Genomic DNA, 19,799 nt, shown 5'->3' on the forward strand with positions numbered 1-19,799 from the left:
CTATTGTTGGTGGAGTCTTTTCTCTGTTGTCTGCTTGGTCTAATGGTATGTCAGGGTTCGTCTCTCTCCGATCTCCTTCAAACTTTTCCGTAAAATGTTCTGTCCATCTACTTAGTATCTCTTGCTGTTCTGTCAATATATTACCTTCCTTATCTCTACACATCGTTGTTCTCGGTTTGAAGTCTTTTCTGCTTTTGTTTAGTCTCTGATACAATTTTCTTGTCTCTGTTGATTCAAGGATTGGCTAATCGATAAGAACATTTTCTTCGAGGAAAATTACCTAACAAGTGAATTACTGGATAGTGCAGCCGCATTTAAGACGAGTACGTACAAAATTGTAACAATTGCGAAAAAATATGGCGTTAAGATTTTGAGACTGCCTTGAGATTGCGAGTTGAACCCGATAGAGATGGTGTGAAGTCAAGTGAAATGGTATGTGGCTTCAAACAACATCGATTTTAAAGAAAAACGGTAGAACGGTTTATAAAAGAAGCTTACCAATGCGTATCTAAAGAGCAGTGGCATAATTATGTGAACCACGTGCAGAAAGTAGAAGAAAAAATATATGCGATGGACAATTTTCAGGAAGATATTGAACCGGCTATAGTTAAATTACATGCTTCCTCCTTTAGTTGTGAAAACACCTCTCGCACATCTCTTATATTTAAATTAAATAAATAAAAATTAATAAATTGTTTTTAAAAATATTAAAATGTTAACTGAAATATTAATAAATTCGTGTTCAAGTTCAAGTATATGTGTCCTTCTAATATGCACAGTAAGAGATTTCTAAAAGTTTCAAATCACATCCGAGTAAAATACATAATAGATACAATTGGTGTTTTTAGATGAATAAATACTCATTCATTCATTCATTCATTGTTATATATCCCTAGTTATCCATTGAGGCGAAATAACTTTGAAAATAATCTAAATATCTAATGTTCGAACTTAGTTTAACGAAGTTGATTTTGAACTAAACGAAGCTCAGTTATCTTATTGTTCTTCGCATCAATGTAGTACATGTACCCTATTCACGTTATAATATTCAGACATGTTTCTAGAACAACCGTTTATATTATTTTATCAAGCCGATGATAATTCCGAACTGTTATATTGTAAATACGTGCTCATACGTGTGCTGTCTGTTTAAAATGTATTGACCTAAAAATATTACTTGGAAGAAGACATTATATAGGTCGGGGAAATAATAATATATTTTTTTTTCTTAGCTGCGAAGTCGAAGTTAAAATTATAAAGGGACGAAAACATGCTTTTCGGAAATTGTGGAAAGAAACAATTATTATTAGTGATACAAAGGAAGTAAATTTATAAATTTACTTCCTTAATCTCGTCTGAAAGAAGGGTGCTACATATATACAATATGGAAAGGTGTTTCTTCTTCTTTGCGTGTCGTCTCCGTTTAGAAGGTTGGGTATCATCATTGCTCGTTGGTTCTTAGACACAGCTGCATGGAACAGTTGATTGGAGCCATAACCAAACCACTCTCTTTACTTTCGTAGCTAAGACATATTTCTTCTTTCCATACTTCTTCCTAAAATTTTGCCTGGATTATGTTTTTAGAAGTTGATATTTATCTCCCCGCATAACTGACCTTCAAATTATAACAAATCTATATTATAAACAGCAGGCACACGTACGCATTAATGAACACACATCAGAAGAGTTCGAAGTTAAAAGAGGAGTGCGACAGGGGTGTGTATTGTCACCACTACTATTCAATGCATACTCTGAAGAAATTATGAAAAGAGCTGTTGAGGGAGAAACAGCAGGAATCAAGGTCAATGGAATACCAATTAACAACATTAGATATGCGGACGATACTGTCATAATAACAGACAACCTCCAAGACCTCCAAAAGCTAATGAACAAGATAGTTGAGTATGGAGAAGAATATGGATTATCAATAAACACCAAGAAAACCAAATTTATGAGGATATCAAAAACCCAAAATAATGGTGAAAGCCTGACAATTAACGGTAGTGCTTTAGAACAAGTTGAAAACTACCACTATCTTGGCACAATAATTAATCACACAAACGATTACTCCAAAGAAATCAAAGTTCGAATAGAGAAAGCACGTACAAACTTCAATAAAATGAGAAAGGTACTTTGTGCAAGAGAACTAAAATTTGACTTGAGAGTTAGGCTGGCAAGGTGTTATATTTTCTCGACTCTGCTTTATGGGATAGAAGCATGGACACTTAACATGTCGACTGCTAAAAAGTTGGAAGCATTTGAAATGTGGGTGTATAGAAGAATCCTGAAGATATCATGGACCGAGCATGTAACAAACAACGAAGTCATGAGAAGAATCAACAAAAGAATGGAAGTATTGGAAATCATCAAGACACGAAAGCTGCAATACCTGGAGCATGTTATGCGTAATGAGAGATACAACCTACTTCAATTGATTATACAAGGGAAAATCCAGGAGAAGTGCAAGAGAAGTGTAGGAAGAAGAAGAATCTCATGGTTGCGTAACTTGAGGGAATGGTACGGATGCACAGCAATTGAACTATTCAGAGCAGCAGCATCTAAGATCAGAATAGCCATCGAGATTGACAACGTCCGTCTCGGAGATGGCACGTGAAGAAGAAGATAACATGTCCAAAATACTAAAGTATTCGACGTGTGATGGTCGAGTAATCGTTCTTTTCATTCATATACGAGGGTCATTCGTGAAAAAACTTCCCTATACCGATGGGAAAGAATGCGACGTGCTGGGAAGAAGCTGGCAATACTGCCTTATGCATCAACTCTCCCTCTCTCTCACTTCGCTGCATTGCTCAGCGCCGGCCTAGCAGCCTTCGAAGGTGGATCTACCGATCGTTGTTACCACCAGATGTGAAATTCGTGCTGTGATACATTTTTTAAACGCAAAACGGATTTCACCTATTGGCATTTATCGTCAATTAATCGAAATTTATGTGAAAAAGTGCATATATATATATATATATATATATATATATATATATATATATATATATATATTCGACATGTTCGCAAATGGTGTAGAGAATTCAGTAAAGTCGGAGGTTCACCAGTAACGACCTTGCGTTGCGTATTCCTGAGACTTCCCACGCCACAATTCATAAGATATTAATAGAAAAATTGTCCAGCGGTATGACGCTTCTCCATGACAATGCTCGATCTCATGTCTCACACTGAACAACAGGTGAGTTATTTTGCCTGCCTGTTGTACCCCACCCCCCTATAGTCCGGACCTAGCACCAAATGATTATCACTTATTTCCAAAATTATTAAAGGAACACTTGTGTGGCTGACGCTCAAGTTCCTATGATGAAGTCAAGGAAGGGGTTATTCGATTCCTCAAAAGATTAGCGATAGAATTCATAGCAAGATAGAATGGGAATAGAAAAGTTGAAGCATCGTCTGCAAAAATGTTTGGACAGAAACGGCGATTATGTAGAAAAAAATAGCGTAAGTTTTAGGTTTTAAATGATGTATAACACTAAGAACAAGAGTAAAGCTGTCTATTTTTAAAATTCATGAGAACCTTGTTTTACGAATGGCCCTCGGATGTTCCCAAATAGTTATATTTCTCAATTCTTTCGATCTGATCATTGTTAATTTGGAGGTTAATATTATTAATGCTTTTCTTCGATGCAACCATACCACAGTGTTAGGCGCTATTCTTCGTTTGTTTATACTATTTTTATTATTGTTTTATAAATCGTTGAGATTTTTTGCAATGATGGTGGTACTATCAGCGTATCTAATTTTGTTGATCGGAATTTCATTCACTTTTATACCAATATTTCCTAGCGCATTCTTATTTATGTGCTCTGAGTATAGGTTAAATATAGTTGGTGATAGAATACAATCCTACCTGACTTTATGTTTATTTCTTTTGGTAATCTTTCTTCAATTAGTAAAGGGTGGTGAATATTTGTATGTCTTTGGATTCTATCTTTTTGTCTTTAAAAAATTATATTTGTTGCTCATGTCATTAATTTGTCGAATGCTTTGGTGTAATCAACAGATAGGTATCTTGGTTTACATCTAGGCAACGTTGTGTTAATATAGTGTATGTAAACAACTCTTCCCGTTTCCTTAGACCTTCTCTGAATCCAAATGGAATATCTCCGATGTCTTCTTCGAGTTTGGCATAATATCTGTGGTGTATGATTTTCAGATACAGTTTTAAAATATGGCTCATTAGACTTGTGCGATATTCATTGCAGTGTTTGACGTTTGGTTTCTTTGGAATGGTTATAAATGTATATATGAGTCATTCTTGTGGTATTATACCAATTCTATAAACGCTATTAAAGAAGTCTTTAAGTGTGTCTATATATTTCTCATCCACTAATTTTATAACGTCAGTTATACAAGACTATAAAGATAATGCAGCACAACAGGCCACAGAGTATAAGAAAAATGTGCTAAATCAAAATCTGGAGTGGTGATCACAGGAATTAAGAGAGTTGGTAGATAAAAAAAAAGAAAGCCTATCAAATCTGGCTACAGACACAAAATCCAGAAGACTGGAGAACATACATTTACTGAAATAGGGAAGTAAGGAAAATTGCGACCAAAAAAAAAACATGAGTCAAAAAATGAAAAGAAACGGATAGATATATGGGTGGAACTCTCTCTTTATCTGAAGCATGAGCAAGTATAAAGGAAACCTCAGAAAAGATCACAAAGGAACAAGGATATTAATCCCCTTAAGTATGCCAAAATAGGAAAAATAGTACAGATCCCTATTGACTTATTGACATGCTTTTGAGGGGTTTTGTCGGTGCCCCCATCGGGCGCATCCCTAGGGGGCGGATAGGGGAATGCCCTCACCGACATAGTCGGCGTGTAAGGAGAAAATACAATACTTCCCGCGGACCAAAAACTAACTAAGGGAACAAACCCTGACAGAACATGCTTTCCCTCTAGGTTCGAGGTTGGACGTAGGGTTAACACCCCGACAGCATAAAAAAATCTTGTTACGAGAATTCAAGAAGTTTTCGGGCTGAAATCTAGACGACGGCTTACGCGAAGAAGACAAAGATTTAGGTATGCATGTGGAATGTAAGTTCGCTGTACAGGCCAGGGGTGTTAAAGAGGCTTATTGGCAGTTTAGAAATATATCGAAGCGATATAATTGTACTTCACGAAATGAAATGGTTGAGAAAGAGAATTTTTGAAAGTGGAATTTCACGATATATTATATGTAGCTGCCACCCAACAGAACATAAATTAGGAACGGGCTTTATAATCAATAAAATAGTGAAATACCTTATAAAAGACTTCCAACCTGTCAACGAAAGACTACAGAATCAGAGGTAAATCCTTTAAATATTTAATAATAAATGCTCATGCACCAACTGAGGAGAAATCGGATGAAGAAAAAGAAAAATTTTACGAACAATTACAAAGCATTATACAACTCTGTCCCACAAATGACGTAAAGGTCATATAAGATATTTTAATTCAGTGATAGGTAAAGAGAGGAAATAGGCGCCAACCATTGGAAACCACAGTTTACATGAAGAGTCGAACAACAACGGAACTTGGCTGATACACTTAGCCGCCTAGCAGCTGCCAGCACATGCTTTATACACAAATATATTCATAAGGCGACATGCAGAATCCCTACTAGGAATACAGTAAATCAAATTGACCATTTAGTGGTCAACACAAGACATTTCAGTGACGCAGCTTCCTAGTTTAAATAAAAATAAGATCAAGAATCTCCAATGCAAAGAAAGTAACATGAGTTAAAGAGAAAAGTTTTAACGTAGAGGCGTTAAAAAACTCTGCAATAGCTAAGAAATTAGAGGAAAGTCTGGAAGGCAAGTTAGAGGACTGTGCAGGTGATATAGTTGAAGATATTAAAAACCATTGGAGGCACTGTAGAACCATATTGAAAGAGTTAGAAACTGAAGTGATTGAAAGACAAAAGAGTGAAAAAATAAGATCGGATTGGTACGATGGGGAATGAGCACAATCAACGCAAAGAAAAAACTAAGCGTATACAAGGTCTCAAGGACAAAGGACGGGACACGTACAGGAAGAGTATATGCAGCTGACAACAGACGAAACACGAATACTGAAAAGAAAGAAGAAGGAGCCTATCCAAAACTAAATGAAATAACTAGAGAGGTATAAGAAACAAATGGAAACGCGAAAATAATAGGAGAAGGTTAACCAGAACAGAAAGAAATTCAGACGAAGATTATCAATAGTTAGAAACAGAACAGGAGATATCATTGGTGATCAAGACCAGATACTAGAAAGATGGGCAGAAAATTTTGAGGAGAGACAAAATATAAGAAATGAGATGACTTTGCAAGAAGCAGAAATCCAGCTCGAACGTAGGGAAGACAGACGAAAGAGGGAAAGGTAACATCCCAACAGAGGAAAAAGTCATCAAACAATACAAAAAGTGCCGTTAACATAGAGAATGAAAATTCAGACGCATTTCCTGTCACAAACGCCTTGAGAAAAGAATGTTTTTTATCTCAAACTCTATTTAAAATTAATATTCAGGAAGTATTAAACGACTGGAGGAGAAAATGCAAGGGAATGGAAATAGAACTTGGGAACAAGTACGAGTACATAACAAATCTTTTTTTCGTAGACGATCAAGTGATTATGGCAAACGATGAGGAAGACATTGATTAAATGATTCGAAAGTTAATCGAAGAATATGAAAATTGGGGACTGATCACCAACATTAACAAAACGGAATATGTTTTAGAACAAAGAATGAAGTCGTCGAATCGAATCGAACGAATCGTCTTATACAGTATCACGCATGATACATTTAATAGATACAAATTAATATTGTTTATGTACAAGTAGTATTATATTAAGTCTCACCAATTTGAATACTTTTAAATATTTTTCTTCACTACAGTATAAAATCAGATTGATTTTATTATGTATATCGGGATATGATAAAACAATGTACCTATAATGTTTTACATTGCGTGTGTATTTTGCAATAAAAATGGTAATTTAAAAAGAGAACTTTACTTTATGAGTTATACAAAAGTAAGAAAATATACCATTATAAACATGCCTGGAAACTTTACATGAGTGTTAGTTTGTATACACGTATACCTTCCGATTTATGGATTCATTATGGATCGAAGTTACTTAAATGTTAAGATTTTAAGATAAGACACACACTACTAGTTACTATAATTTCTACTAGGTGGTCTGATAAGTAATCTCCTTTGAAATGAAAAACATGTTTTTCCAGTTTATTCTTTTATTATATTCGATATAATCTCCTTTTAGCTCCTTTTAGCTCAATATCATATTTTCAGCGGCTTTCCAACTTCTTTTTACTGTTCGAATGGTGCGATTCCAGAAGTTCTGCAAAATAGGTGTTTGGAGAATTTTTTGTTAAAGAGCGATTTGTTCAAATTTGGGAAGATATAATAATCGGAGAGGTTAAATCAGGAGAATAAGCAATTTGAAGCCTATGATCATGATGAATTTTGCTGTTGTCATAACGCACTTGTAAGCCGGTGAATTGAGCTACTCTTTGCAGCTTCGGAGCACTTTTGCCATGTGTTCATTCTCTTCTCTGTGTGTAGTAGTGGATCCACGTTTTGTCAACAGTTACTAATCGACGCCAACAGTCTGACAGTTTGAGCTTCATAAAGTCCAAACACTGCTGAAAAGTGGTCACACGATCATCTTTTTGATCAATGGTCAGCAAACGCGGCACATCTTTGTCGCATCGGCATCGATAACTTTTATATTCAAAACTTCATTTAACATATGACTAGTGCGATCTTTATTATTTCTTGTGGCCTCTGCGTACTCACGCATCTTCATTTATGCACTCTTCACATTTTCCGGTATAACTGCATGGGAGGGCCGTCCAGTACGTGCTCCATCCAATGTAAAAATACGACCACTACGAAATTCTTCTTCTTCCTTTGCCCTATCCGTTTCGGACGTTGGCTATTAACAAGGCTATTTTGACTTTGTTTACGGCACCTCTGAACAGTTCGGTCGATGTTAATCCGAACCATTGTCGCAGGTTATGCATCCATGAGTGTCGTCTTCTTCCCGGTCCCCTCCTACTGTCGATTTTTCCTTGGACTATTAACTGTAGCAGACGGTACTTAGTATGCCTCATGACATGTCCGAAGTACTCAAGCTTCCGTTTCTTTACAGTGAAGATTATTTCTTTGCTTTTGCCTATTCTCTGCATTACTTCCACGTTAGTGATGTGGTCTGTCCAGGATATCCGAAGAATACGGCGATATATCCACAGCTCAAAGGATTCTAGTTTCTTCAGGGTGGCTTCCGTTGTGGTCCATGCCTCTGCTCCATAGAACAAGACCGGGAAGACATAACACTTGACCAGTCTTAATTTTAGTTCCATTGAGATTTTGCTTGTGAACCACTTTTTCATATTGTTGAACGCGTTTCGCGCTTTTTCAATTCGTGATTTTATTTCTGTTGACTGGTTCCATTTTGTGTTGACTGTGGTTCCAAGGTATGTGTATGTCTCCACTTGTTCTATTTTTCGGTTGTTTAATGTCACTTGCATCGGAGGTTGTTGTGTTCTGCTGATGAGCATGCATTTAGTTTTGGTTGTATTGAGTTCTAAACCATATTCTTGACTTGCTGTGTGTATGCTTTGCATGAGTCTTTGAAGCTCGTTGCAGTCATTTGCGATAATAACTGTGTCGTCAGCACGAAATTCACGGAACCAAAATTTGACAGTTTAGTCTGAAGTAGCATTAATCCCGTAATATTTATCCAGCTTTTTATTCGTTTCCTTCACCGTTTGATTTCTCAAACAGTAATGTTTAATGAAAGATCAAAAATAGTTTTTTTTCCATATGTGTCATTTTTACAAACACTGTATTCAGCTGTCAAAAATATACTAATGGCTGCATCGAGCTAAAATGTGACATGTATGCCTACATGACTGTAGACGAATTATTCCACGTTGCAAAAGACAGAGAAACTTTTAGAAATGTGGTCGCCAACCTCCGTTAATGGGGGCGGCATAGGAAGAAGAAGAATGGCTAAAGAAGGTTAGGCTCTCTAGAACTAATGATTAAATAATATTAAATGTTTAGCAAAATAATCACTCATTTACACATTAATTCAAAAACAAATAAATAAAAATATTGTTACATCTGTGATAAAATTGGAGCCTGATTGGCCCATTCGTCTTCTCGCCTAACATTTTAAGATGTTCGATTTCGATTTAAACGCAATATATTTTTTAAATTATGTTTCGTAAAAATCGATTTTATTGTCTATTTTGCACGAATGCGCGCTTTGTTTAAAAATTTACAGTTTATTTTTCAATAATAATTGGTGTGTCGATAAGTGTTTGTGATAAAGCATTTAATTGTATCGATAATAAAATGAAATTGCTTTTTTGAAACTGTTAACAATATAACTTATTCAATAGGTTAGATATGTAATCAAAAATTGTCTTAATTGTTTTATTAATTATAGCTCGAAGAAATAAGATTTCTCTCGGGACTGTGACAAATCCAGGAATTTTTTTAGTTATTATAGGCCTATATAAAGAGAACCTTTCCTTTTTCTGCAGAGATTTATCTACGAGCAAGCTGATTTGCATAGCAAGCAAGTATGTAAATTTGTCAGTGAGTTTATTTCTGCCCGATCTTCATATTGTCGCTGGGTACTAGGTTGGTCATCATTTTGCTTTTGCTTTCAACTATTTCCAATCATACTTTTCTTGTTGCAGCAATAAGGTTCATTCTTTTCATTTTGCCAAGGAAATTTTAACAATTTCAAAAATGCATGCCCATTGCAAGATGATGATGTACTGGGCATCAATAGAACTCGATTGTGGAAGATACTTCACGAATTAAATTTTTCGTGGGAAACTAGTAACAGAAAATCAATGTTAATGGACAGTCCGGAAATCGTTTTTGGAGAAGGCATTATCTTCGAAAAATTAAACAGCACAGAGAAAAAAACCGAACAATATATTAGGTACTTACATGAGACATGGATAAATGAAGGCCATACGGTTTCCAAGATATGGCAAGAAAAAATGTTAAAAGCAACCGCCAAGCTGTGTTGGAGGGATTGTCCACAGGTATTAAAGCACCGTCGAAAAAAGGGAGAAGGCTTATAATTACCCACATTGGGAGTTCTGAGGGTTTTCTTAAAGAAGGGTTGCTCGTGACGTGGCAAGAAATAATACCAGATACAAACTTTCAGACGTTAAAAAACTTTTTAAACACGCTTTACACAATGTCACTGCCTTAAACTGGAACTGCATTCAACATGTGATAAAAGAAGAAGAAAAACTGTGGGACTTGGACAACACATTAGATATCTTGGTGGAACCATTAATTATTAACGTGACTGCTGAAGACACCTCCACGGATACAGAATAAGTCAACGCAGATTATGCATAACGTGATATTTCTTATATAATTAATCTTTTAGCTATTTAGTATTATTTGAAATTTTTATTCTAGCAATATGTATTATTTCCATTACTTTTGTTCAATTTTTTCACATGCGAAAAATCATGTCATTTTTTCGCTGTATTACTAGCTACCATTCTACCAAAATTTTACAATTATTTCCCGTTCTCCAACCCTTCCTACTCACATTTTAACCCCACTCCATTAGAAATACAGACAGTTGTAAGATAGCAAAGAAAGTCTCGCTCTCTTGCCTGTTGTCTCTCGATGATAACGGACATTTTCTCTTCACTACTGACTGTTGCTAGATACAGTCGTCCTCTCTTTCGTCTGCTGAGTCCTACTAGGCAGACGTAGAATCTCTCTATCGCTATCTATCGCTTGGTACAGACTTACCACGCTTTTTCTCCACTCTAATTATCTCTCTCGCTTATAGTTACGCGAAAAATACCGCAAGTACTATTTTAAATCGTGTACAGACGCAAATGTGCTATATCTCGTGTGATCTCAGTGTTAGTACCGCGAAAGACGTGTTCAGAAACCGGTAACCGGACAGTTTCCCCGTATGAAGAACAGCCGCGACTGAAAGCCTCTAAATACCGCGAGTGTGTGTATGTGCAGCAGAAGAATTGGTAAGACTTTGTATAAACATAATTTGCTATAATCTGTATAACCTTTTACCACATATCCTAATTTATTTGAACCAGCCCTATGTAATACAGTCCTCATTTACTGAAATTATATTTATAATTTCACATATGTACACCCTTTTTGTACAACTTTTAATAAAAATTTTCAAAATTATTACAATTATGTACAAAATAAAATTATTACACATTGACAAAGTTTTTAATCTTGAAAAAGTAAATTGATTGTTGCAAAACTGTCGATAAAATAATTATTTTTTTTTGCTTAAAAAACTGACATCTTATATACTAAAACGCTAAGCCCTTTTCTTGTCCACCACTTTACTCAAAAACCATATTAGATAATTAAAATATTTTTTCGGAATATTATTAGTATTACGTATGAGATTGTCAAGATATACTTTGGTACAAAAATTCACTTCCGGTTTTGAGATGACCGGAAGTTAAAATTTACTTTAAGTTTTAGACCCCACAATGTATATATGGATCGAAAGGTCTCGTCGAGACGAATCTAAATATGTACTTCCGGTTGCGATCCGACACCGGAAGTGACCCGAAACGCGCATAAAACGTCAAGATAGAGCAAATCTGACACCGGATTCGTGATCAGCATGCAAAATTAACTGCTCATGTCGACATTTGATGAATTAAAAATTGCATTCCGGTTTTGAGGTCGACTTCCGGTTTCGTTTTTATTAGTCAAATCAATAGAGAATTCAACGTAGAGTTCAAAAATGTAAGTTCACGAAATTATCATTTATAGTTTTTGAGTTATTGATAAAAATATTTTTACTTCCGGTCATTGTATATATTGTATATTTTTCTCGCAAAATAAAAATTTCTTTTAAAAAACTCGATGTAGAGTTGGTCTGCTAGTTTGTATTACTCAAATAGCAAATTACATTCTTCAATTAATTATATACACACATGTCCAAAAGTTTGGAATACGTACAAATAATATATCTACGCCTATGGTGGTTTTAAACCTGTTGTTGATATTCATTCTAGAGCGTTTTTAAATGGAAATGATGAAATTTGAATCGTTTTTGTATGATTTTGGTCACATTCAACTGATTAGCGTATTTACACATTATTTCAGTCTTTGTTTAAATTTGAATTGAGCCGTTTAAAAATGCCTAGAAACGTGATATCTCATTTTGACAGATCTAGAGTAATTGCTTTGTTACAACAGGGCTTTAGTCAAAGTTATATCGCGAATATTGTTGATGTTACTCAGAGTGCTGTATCAAAAATTAAAAAAAAATTCTAAGATACAAATGACTTCAAGGATCAACCCAGAAGTGGTAGAAGTCGATGTACAACAGCAGCACAAGACCGGCAAATAACATTGATAGCTCGTAGAAATCGTCTGGAATCTACAAGTGGTATATCCAGAGAAATTTCTAGGCTTTAAGGACTGAATATTTCACGGCAAACAATAACACGTAGACTAAATGCGGTAAATTTGTATCGTAGAAGACCGCTACGTGTTCCCAAACTAACCTACCAACACAAAATAGTAAGGTTGCAATGGGCTAGAGAAATGGTACATCATGGTCCTAACTGGAATAACGTGATGTTCTCTGATGAGTCAAAAATTGGCTTGGTATCTGATTCGCGAAGAACACTGGTTTGGAGGGCCCCAGGACGACAAGCCCGACTAGAAACAGCCCAACTCTGCGTGTCCCATTTGAAGGTGGCAGTATTATGGTTTGGGGTGGTATTATGAGTGGTACACGGACACCACTGCTGGTTCTGGAGAGAAGTCACTGGTGCTGTGTACATCGAGGAAGTTTTAAATCCTGTCGTACGTCTATTCCGAGGAGCAGTAGGTGATGAATTTGTGTTTATGCATGACAACGCACCTCCTCATAGAACAGCAGCAGTACAAATTTTTCTCGAAGAAGAAGGAATATCTACATTACAGTGGCCTTCGAATTCCCCCGACATGAACGTTATTGAACATGCTTGGGACATTCTCAAAACACGCATCAAGAAGCGAAACAATCCTCCTATTACACTTCGAGAACTAAAAGATGCTGCTCGTGAAGAATGGGAGAGAATTCCGCAAGCCCAGCTCGACCAGTTAATGGGCAGCATGCCAAATCGCCTACAGGCATGCATACAGCCAATGGAGGAAATACTAATTATTAGTTTTATTAAAAATTATTTTTTTCTATACTAATTTATTTTTAAATGTAAGTTGTACATTGTAAGTTTTTCACTCCAATAGAATAAAGAATTTTTTTGCATATCGTTTATCTGGTTTTGAGATTTATTTAGTATTGTTGAGTATTAAAACAAAATAATGTTTAACTATTCAGAAGATTTTATATATAAAAATCAATAAAAAGCTGAAATATTCCAATATTCCTAACTTTTTTACATATGTGTACATAATATATAAAATTTGCTAAAAATCAAAAAAAAGTGATACTTCTTCATATGTAACTTTTACAAATGCTGTGAAACCCGTTTTCACGCCTATGTACGTTTTACACTTGTAAATAAAAACATTATAAGCTCATTAAATATTGTCTAGGAGACACTTTATTACTATGGAGCCTATTAAATACTAGTTTTCAAACGACAATTGCACATTTCTTTACTGCACGGACATCTGAAATGAACTATAGTTAAATAGGAGAATAAGATTATTTGATTTACTTCTTGTCTCTGTAGAATTATTATTTATAGATATATAACCAATATTCCTATTCAACCAAGAAAATCTTTATTTTGACGTAGGTAATTGGAAATTCGAATGGAGCAGAAGACAATTAAATCATTTTCTAAAAATAGTCCTATCTATCTGGGAAATATCAACGTCGACTGATCTCTGCAGAGTTTTATCTGTACCTGCATCGGTTTCGAGAAAATGAATGTCTTTGTTTGAATCTTTAATTAAAAATCGATCCAACAGGTACATAAATAAGGTATTGGATGTTGTTGTTGATATCACTATTTTTCTAATTACTTATGAGCCGGAAATTGCCAGTGACCTTATAATCCATTTATTCACGTTTTTTTTTTTATTTTACTAAATCTTTACTACAGATAGATTTAGATTCTTGTCGGTTAATGCATCAAATTAAAATGTGTATAGTTCTTCTTTCCTCTATATTTTCTCCTATTGGAAATCGTTAGGCAACCGTTTTCTCCGATTATTAGTCTAACATTAAAAAAATTCTAGTTTTCTCTTTTTTTTTGTTATATTACTGTTTTCTATTTGGTGGTCTGTTGCATTACATAATTATTTGTAATATGAGTCCCTATATGGCATAAAAGACATTACACAGCGACATCACCCTCGACCACCTTCAACATCAAAAATTCTTAATTCAAGTAGGCCTTGGAATAAACCTTCCTTGTTTTGGATGGTTATTTATTTCCACACAAGGAATTAAAGAAAATACAATTATCTAAAGCACTTTTAAGCCCTATTTTAAGAAATATAATTGACACTGAGTCTGCCAAAATTTTGTCCATATTCGCCATCCCAGAGGACGAAACTAATAAATACGACTTGATGCCACTAATCGAAAAATATGTTAATTCAAGGATGAACGAATCGTTTGAAAGATACAATTTTATCATGAGGGTTCGGAAAGAAAGATAATCATTTGTGCAGTGTCTTACTAGTTGTAGTCACTTAATTCGAACATGTAATTCTATTGAAATTGATCCAGAACAAACAGCCGAAGATTAAGCGCTGAGAGACAAGATATTGATGGGCATCAATAGACAAAGTTACCCTACAAAAGGCCTTCGAATTTTGTAGAACTAGTGGGCAAAGTAAGAACCAAAATTTGAAATTTTACAACGAAAGAAATTATGTGGATATAGGACAAGTTCTTAAAGAACGGAATAAAGATAAGTTCCAGGGCCACAGAAACTATAATAACTCTAAAAAATTTTCTATTTACTAAGCATTAGGTATATCAATATTGCAATATATATTATCATGTATTAAATATCACAATTTTTAAAAATAGTTCTGCATTGTAATAACGATTTTGTTTTAGGCATTGTTATATCTGATTACACTACTGGATCCAATCGTAAAGGGAGACTACGTCATAGCTTATTTTCATACTCTGACGTCGAGCAACAATTATCCATCATTTTCGTGGCTAAAGGAAGTTTACAACATTTTACCTTATAAGTACAAGAAGAATCTGAAGGCGTTTTATGTAATTCATCCAACGTTTTGGACTAAGGTATGTAATTTTGGTGTTTCAACCTTATTTTTTATTTAATCGTCCATCATCACAGTTTTTAGACAAAGAATTTGAACAAATTTAAAGATTTAAAGAAATTTAAATAAAAAATATTCGAAATTAAGTAAGTAAAGTAAGAAATTCAATATAACAATAAATATAAATGCAATAAAAATAGTAATTATGTAAACGAGGCGAAACCTGATGTAAAAGTGAAAATGTGTATCCTACAGTGGTGTTAAAAAGTCCTGCATCACCTAAGCGCCTTATAGTTTTTGAGGTTTAACACAAGTTTTTTGTATATTTTCGCTTGTTTGTGCTTGCAATTAGCATTATCGGTATACTTACTAATGTTTTTTTAATTACCAGCACAAAATTCTAAAGAAAAGATTAAAATAATCTGATTGAAGGGATTTTCCATAATCCGAGAAAATTATGAGGTGATTATTAAGTCGTTAAAGTACTACTAAATTTAATCTTAATGACAAATTTGCCACATATTTTGACTAAATAAACACTGTAGTTACCCTAACACATTTATTCGCTCTTTGATTTTTGATAAAAAGGTCAAAAGGCATCCCAGACCAAACAAACTAAATTATCGGACGAAAAGCGTTTTGAAATTATTTTTCACCATAAAAACGACAAATCTAGTCGCGAAATAGCATCCGCTGTAAACTGTAATCAATCTACTGTAATTAGAGTCATTAAGAAGTATGCTAGAAGGAAAAATCGACGACAGACCGCGTAGTGGCCGACCAAAGAAAACTTCTGTCCGGGATGACGCTGCGTTAAGAAGAACAAGTCTGGCAGAGAGAAGCCTTAATTTCACCCAATTGACGAAGCTGTGGTCTGAATCTACAGGTGTAAGCATGTGCACTTCCACTGTGAGAAAAAGACTGCTTAGTTTTGGACTTAGAGGATGTAAGGCACGGAAGAAACCACTGCTCTCAGAAAAGCAAAGATTGCACCGTTTGAAATGGGCCAAGGAACATCAAATCTGGACAGCAGTGCAGTGGCAGAGTGTACTGTTTAGTGATGAATCCACTTTCAATATTAATAATCATGCTGGAAATGCCTACGTCAGAGGATTTCCTGGTGAAGAATTTTCTCCAAAATGTATTCTTCCTACAATTAAATATCCAACCTCCGTTATGATATGGGATTGCATGTCTGCTGGAGGAGTTGGTCGCCTACACGTTGTCTCTGGGATGATGAATGCTACCAAATACATTGAGGTACTACAGAATAAGATGCTGCGTAGTGGAAAAGACCTGTTTGGCGAAGAAAAATTTATTTTTCAGGATGATAATGCTCGTTGCCATAGAGCAAAATTGGTTAAAGCTTGGATGGAGAGTAATGAAATTAATAGGATGGACTGACCAGCGCAATCCCCGGACATCAATCCCATCGAGAATTTGTGGCAAAGGATATCAAACATCATTTCCAAAAGCAAACCCACAAATAAAACGAAATTAATCGAATCTCTAATCCACGCTTGGCATCACTGTATTTCCATGGAGGAACTGCAAAAATTAATAAATTCCATGCCCAAAAGATGTGAACTGGTTATTAAAAACAAGGATTGGCTAATTAAATATTAAAATTAGTTTAAATTACTTCACTGTGATGTACAATATCGTCTTGATGTAAATAGCCTAATTTTTGTAATATTGAATAAAAAATTTTCCGAACTACATTTTTTTTGTTAATCAAAATTTTTGCTGGGTTTCCATTTTACAATATTGTGTTGAACTGCTTGTTTGATGTAGATAGTAAATTGTTAAAAAATATTTAAGGTAAATGCCTTAAACTTCTATTTTCATGTATTTGGTAAGGTGATGCAGGATTTTTTAACACCACTGTATTTTATAAAAGTGTAAACTTTTTACTTGATATTGATATTGGAAGATAGCTGTAGAAGCGAAACGTTACAAAACTTATACCGATCGTACAGTTAAAAAACCGTCTAAAATAAAAATAAATACGCTCAATAATAAAAACTAAACACGAAGAACTAATTACCAATATAAATACCAAAAGATTATAAAATGGCGACAATTGCATAGAAATACACTAGAAACATCAGAACCATCGATTGTATTGGTACCGGAATAAGATCTGACCTCATCAAAATGAAAAGTATCGCTCTAATGTGGCTTGTAAGTTAATAACGATTACTAATGTCCAAATGATTGAATATTGCCTTGGCTAACTTCAGAGTTGTATGAGTTGACAGCGTTTATACAAAGGTTTTCTATACCCAAATAATTAACATTAGATGTCACCAGTATCAGTTGTAAACGTTTTGACTTAATTTAAGCTTTTTCTTACATTGCTCGACCAGTGTTGTTACCGGACTTATTATAAGTAGTTATACCATAGAATAAATAACAATCAGAATGCCCACTCTCAGATGCCGCCTTTGAAGTGTGTCAGCACGCGATCGCCATATTTTAAACGGAAACATAGACTCGGATTGAGAAATTTATGACAAGCTACGACAGAACTGTAATTTAAATTTTTAATAATTTAGTACATTTGAAATAATTTAATCTATTCTTCAACTAAAAGTACGACATAAAATATTGCATATTATGTCTATGGTTGCCGTAAATCAATTAAACCGGGATAATTTTCCTATGCACACCAGATAAAATTTCACTGAACACTGGTTCCGTTTAAAACATGGCTGATTCCGTCTGAGCGAACGAAATGCGCGTACTTATTTTGGCAAGCAGGTTTTGTGGTTAAACCGTATGGAATGCGCAGGAGTGCACAATAATTTGAAAGAATGTTAGTGTTTTGCCTTATCTATCATGTCATAGACTTTGACATTACCCTATTAGGCTTAATAAGGCAGACTTCTAACAATAGCTATGCCCTTTGCAAAGTCTCTTGTTAAATTAAGGAGTAATGTTGGTTGCCTATTTAAGATAATTTTTACAACTAAATTTCTTACTAAATAGTTTTGGTGCTGTTTGGCAGTACGATAATGCTGACAGATCGACATATATCTCCAGGGAACATACAAAAGTAAACAAGCCACAGTCCCTGAAAAACGGAAATATTAATGCAAGGATTAGATTTAATGGCCGATATAACAAAATCACAGATCCACAAGGAATCTACGTTCCTGTATTTGGCTGTATACCATATATTAAAAAATTAATTAAAATCCTTTGTAAAAGGTATATATTTAAAAACCCAAACGGGCTGTGTTAGACAAAACGTTTTCGGAATTCATCATTCCATCATCGGTGTCCTAGAAAATATGTAACCACTTAATTAAAAAGAACATGAAGTTTAAATTTTAAAATCACAGATGTCTTAAAGAAACTAAAAAATAGGTTCAGGTGACAATGAAGTAGAGGCAGAGACAAGAAAGCATGAAAAGAAGAAGACCCTACATTATTGCCACAATTAGTAACACTGCTCCAGAGTAATCCTTTCCTCAGGTAGCTCTAGCTTTCTCCGTGGCTGTGTTGCAGAGTCATCAGGCTGGAATGCAGGGACTTCTGGCAGTAGTGCCACAATTTGTCACATGGCTTCTGTAGATCATTTCCCAAGTTAATTTGCTTCTTTTCTAACTTGGCTGCACCGAACTGATAAAGACCAATAGTCAGAAATACGTATCTACGCTTGCCTTCCACCTGCATCTTTTTTTTTTCTAGTGAGTTGCGAGTTTTGTCAATGATTTTTTTCTTATCTATGTTATACTACTCTCGCATTATGATATATCACTTAGTAGTTACAGTGACTTAAGTGACGTAACTTTTATAATTTTGAAAACAATGAATTAAGCTGAATTCGGGCGGTGTTAATAATTACCTGAATGAAAAAATACTGCTCAAGCAAAGCAATGGCTTGATACGTATTACTCCGAATCTTCTCTGTCGGAAACAACTTTTACGAAGTAGTACGCTGACTTTAAGACATGGTCGTATATACGGTAATGATGCTCTGCTCTCTCAAATTCGATAATTGATCGGGAAAACATTCACAAATTCGTTTTGGTCCATAGCAAATGAAAGCTGCATAAGATAGCAGAGAAGTTGAATCTATCAGAATGCACTTCATTATTTTTCATGAACATTTTTAAATAAGAAAGCTTTGGATGTGAGGCGACATTTGCTCACAGTAGATCAATAACAACAATCTTCCGACAATTCAGTGCATTGTTTGCAAGTGTTTCAGTGCAGTAAACAGGAATTAATTTTTGTATCGGTACGTCACAATGTATTTGTATACGCAATTTACTACGAAGTCATCTGTATTCAGTTGAATGGGCAGTGGCAAGTGAAACCCTTCCAAAGCGACCTAAGGTGCAACCACCGGCTAGCAAGGTTTTGGCTTTCTTATTTTGAGATGTGTTTATGCATGTATTACCATTACCTTACCAATTTTACCTAAGTTTTTCTAATATATTTATTATATTTATTAGTTAGGACCAAGACTTATTCAGTGCAGTTTTAAATGACCATTTAATTGTAATTGTA

General features: G+C 34.8%; 1 protein-coding gene across 1 annotated transcript in view; it reads left to right on the plus strand.

Moving 5' to 3' along the window:
* Gdap2 (ganglioside induced differentiation associated protein 2) overlaps positions 1-19,799 on the plus strand; it is a 269,331-nt gene that overhangs the window by 241,838 nt on the left and 7,694 nt on the right. Inside the window, exon 10 of the mRNA XM_072523847.1 lies at positions 15,106-15,300. Within this exon, the coding sequence (XP_072379948.1) occupies positions 15,106-15,300 (195 nt within the window). The remainder of the gene's footprint in view (positions 1-15,105; positions 15,301-19,799) is intronic.

This window comes from Diabrotica undecimpunctata, chromosome 2, assembly GCF_040954645.1.
Source record: "Diabrotica undecimpunctata isolate CICGRU chromosome 2, icDiaUnde3, whole genome shotgun sequence".
Taxonomy (NCBI): domain Eukaryota; kingdom Metazoa; phylum Arthropoda; class Insecta; order Coleoptera; family Chrysomelidae; genus Diabrotica; species Diabrotica undecimpunctata.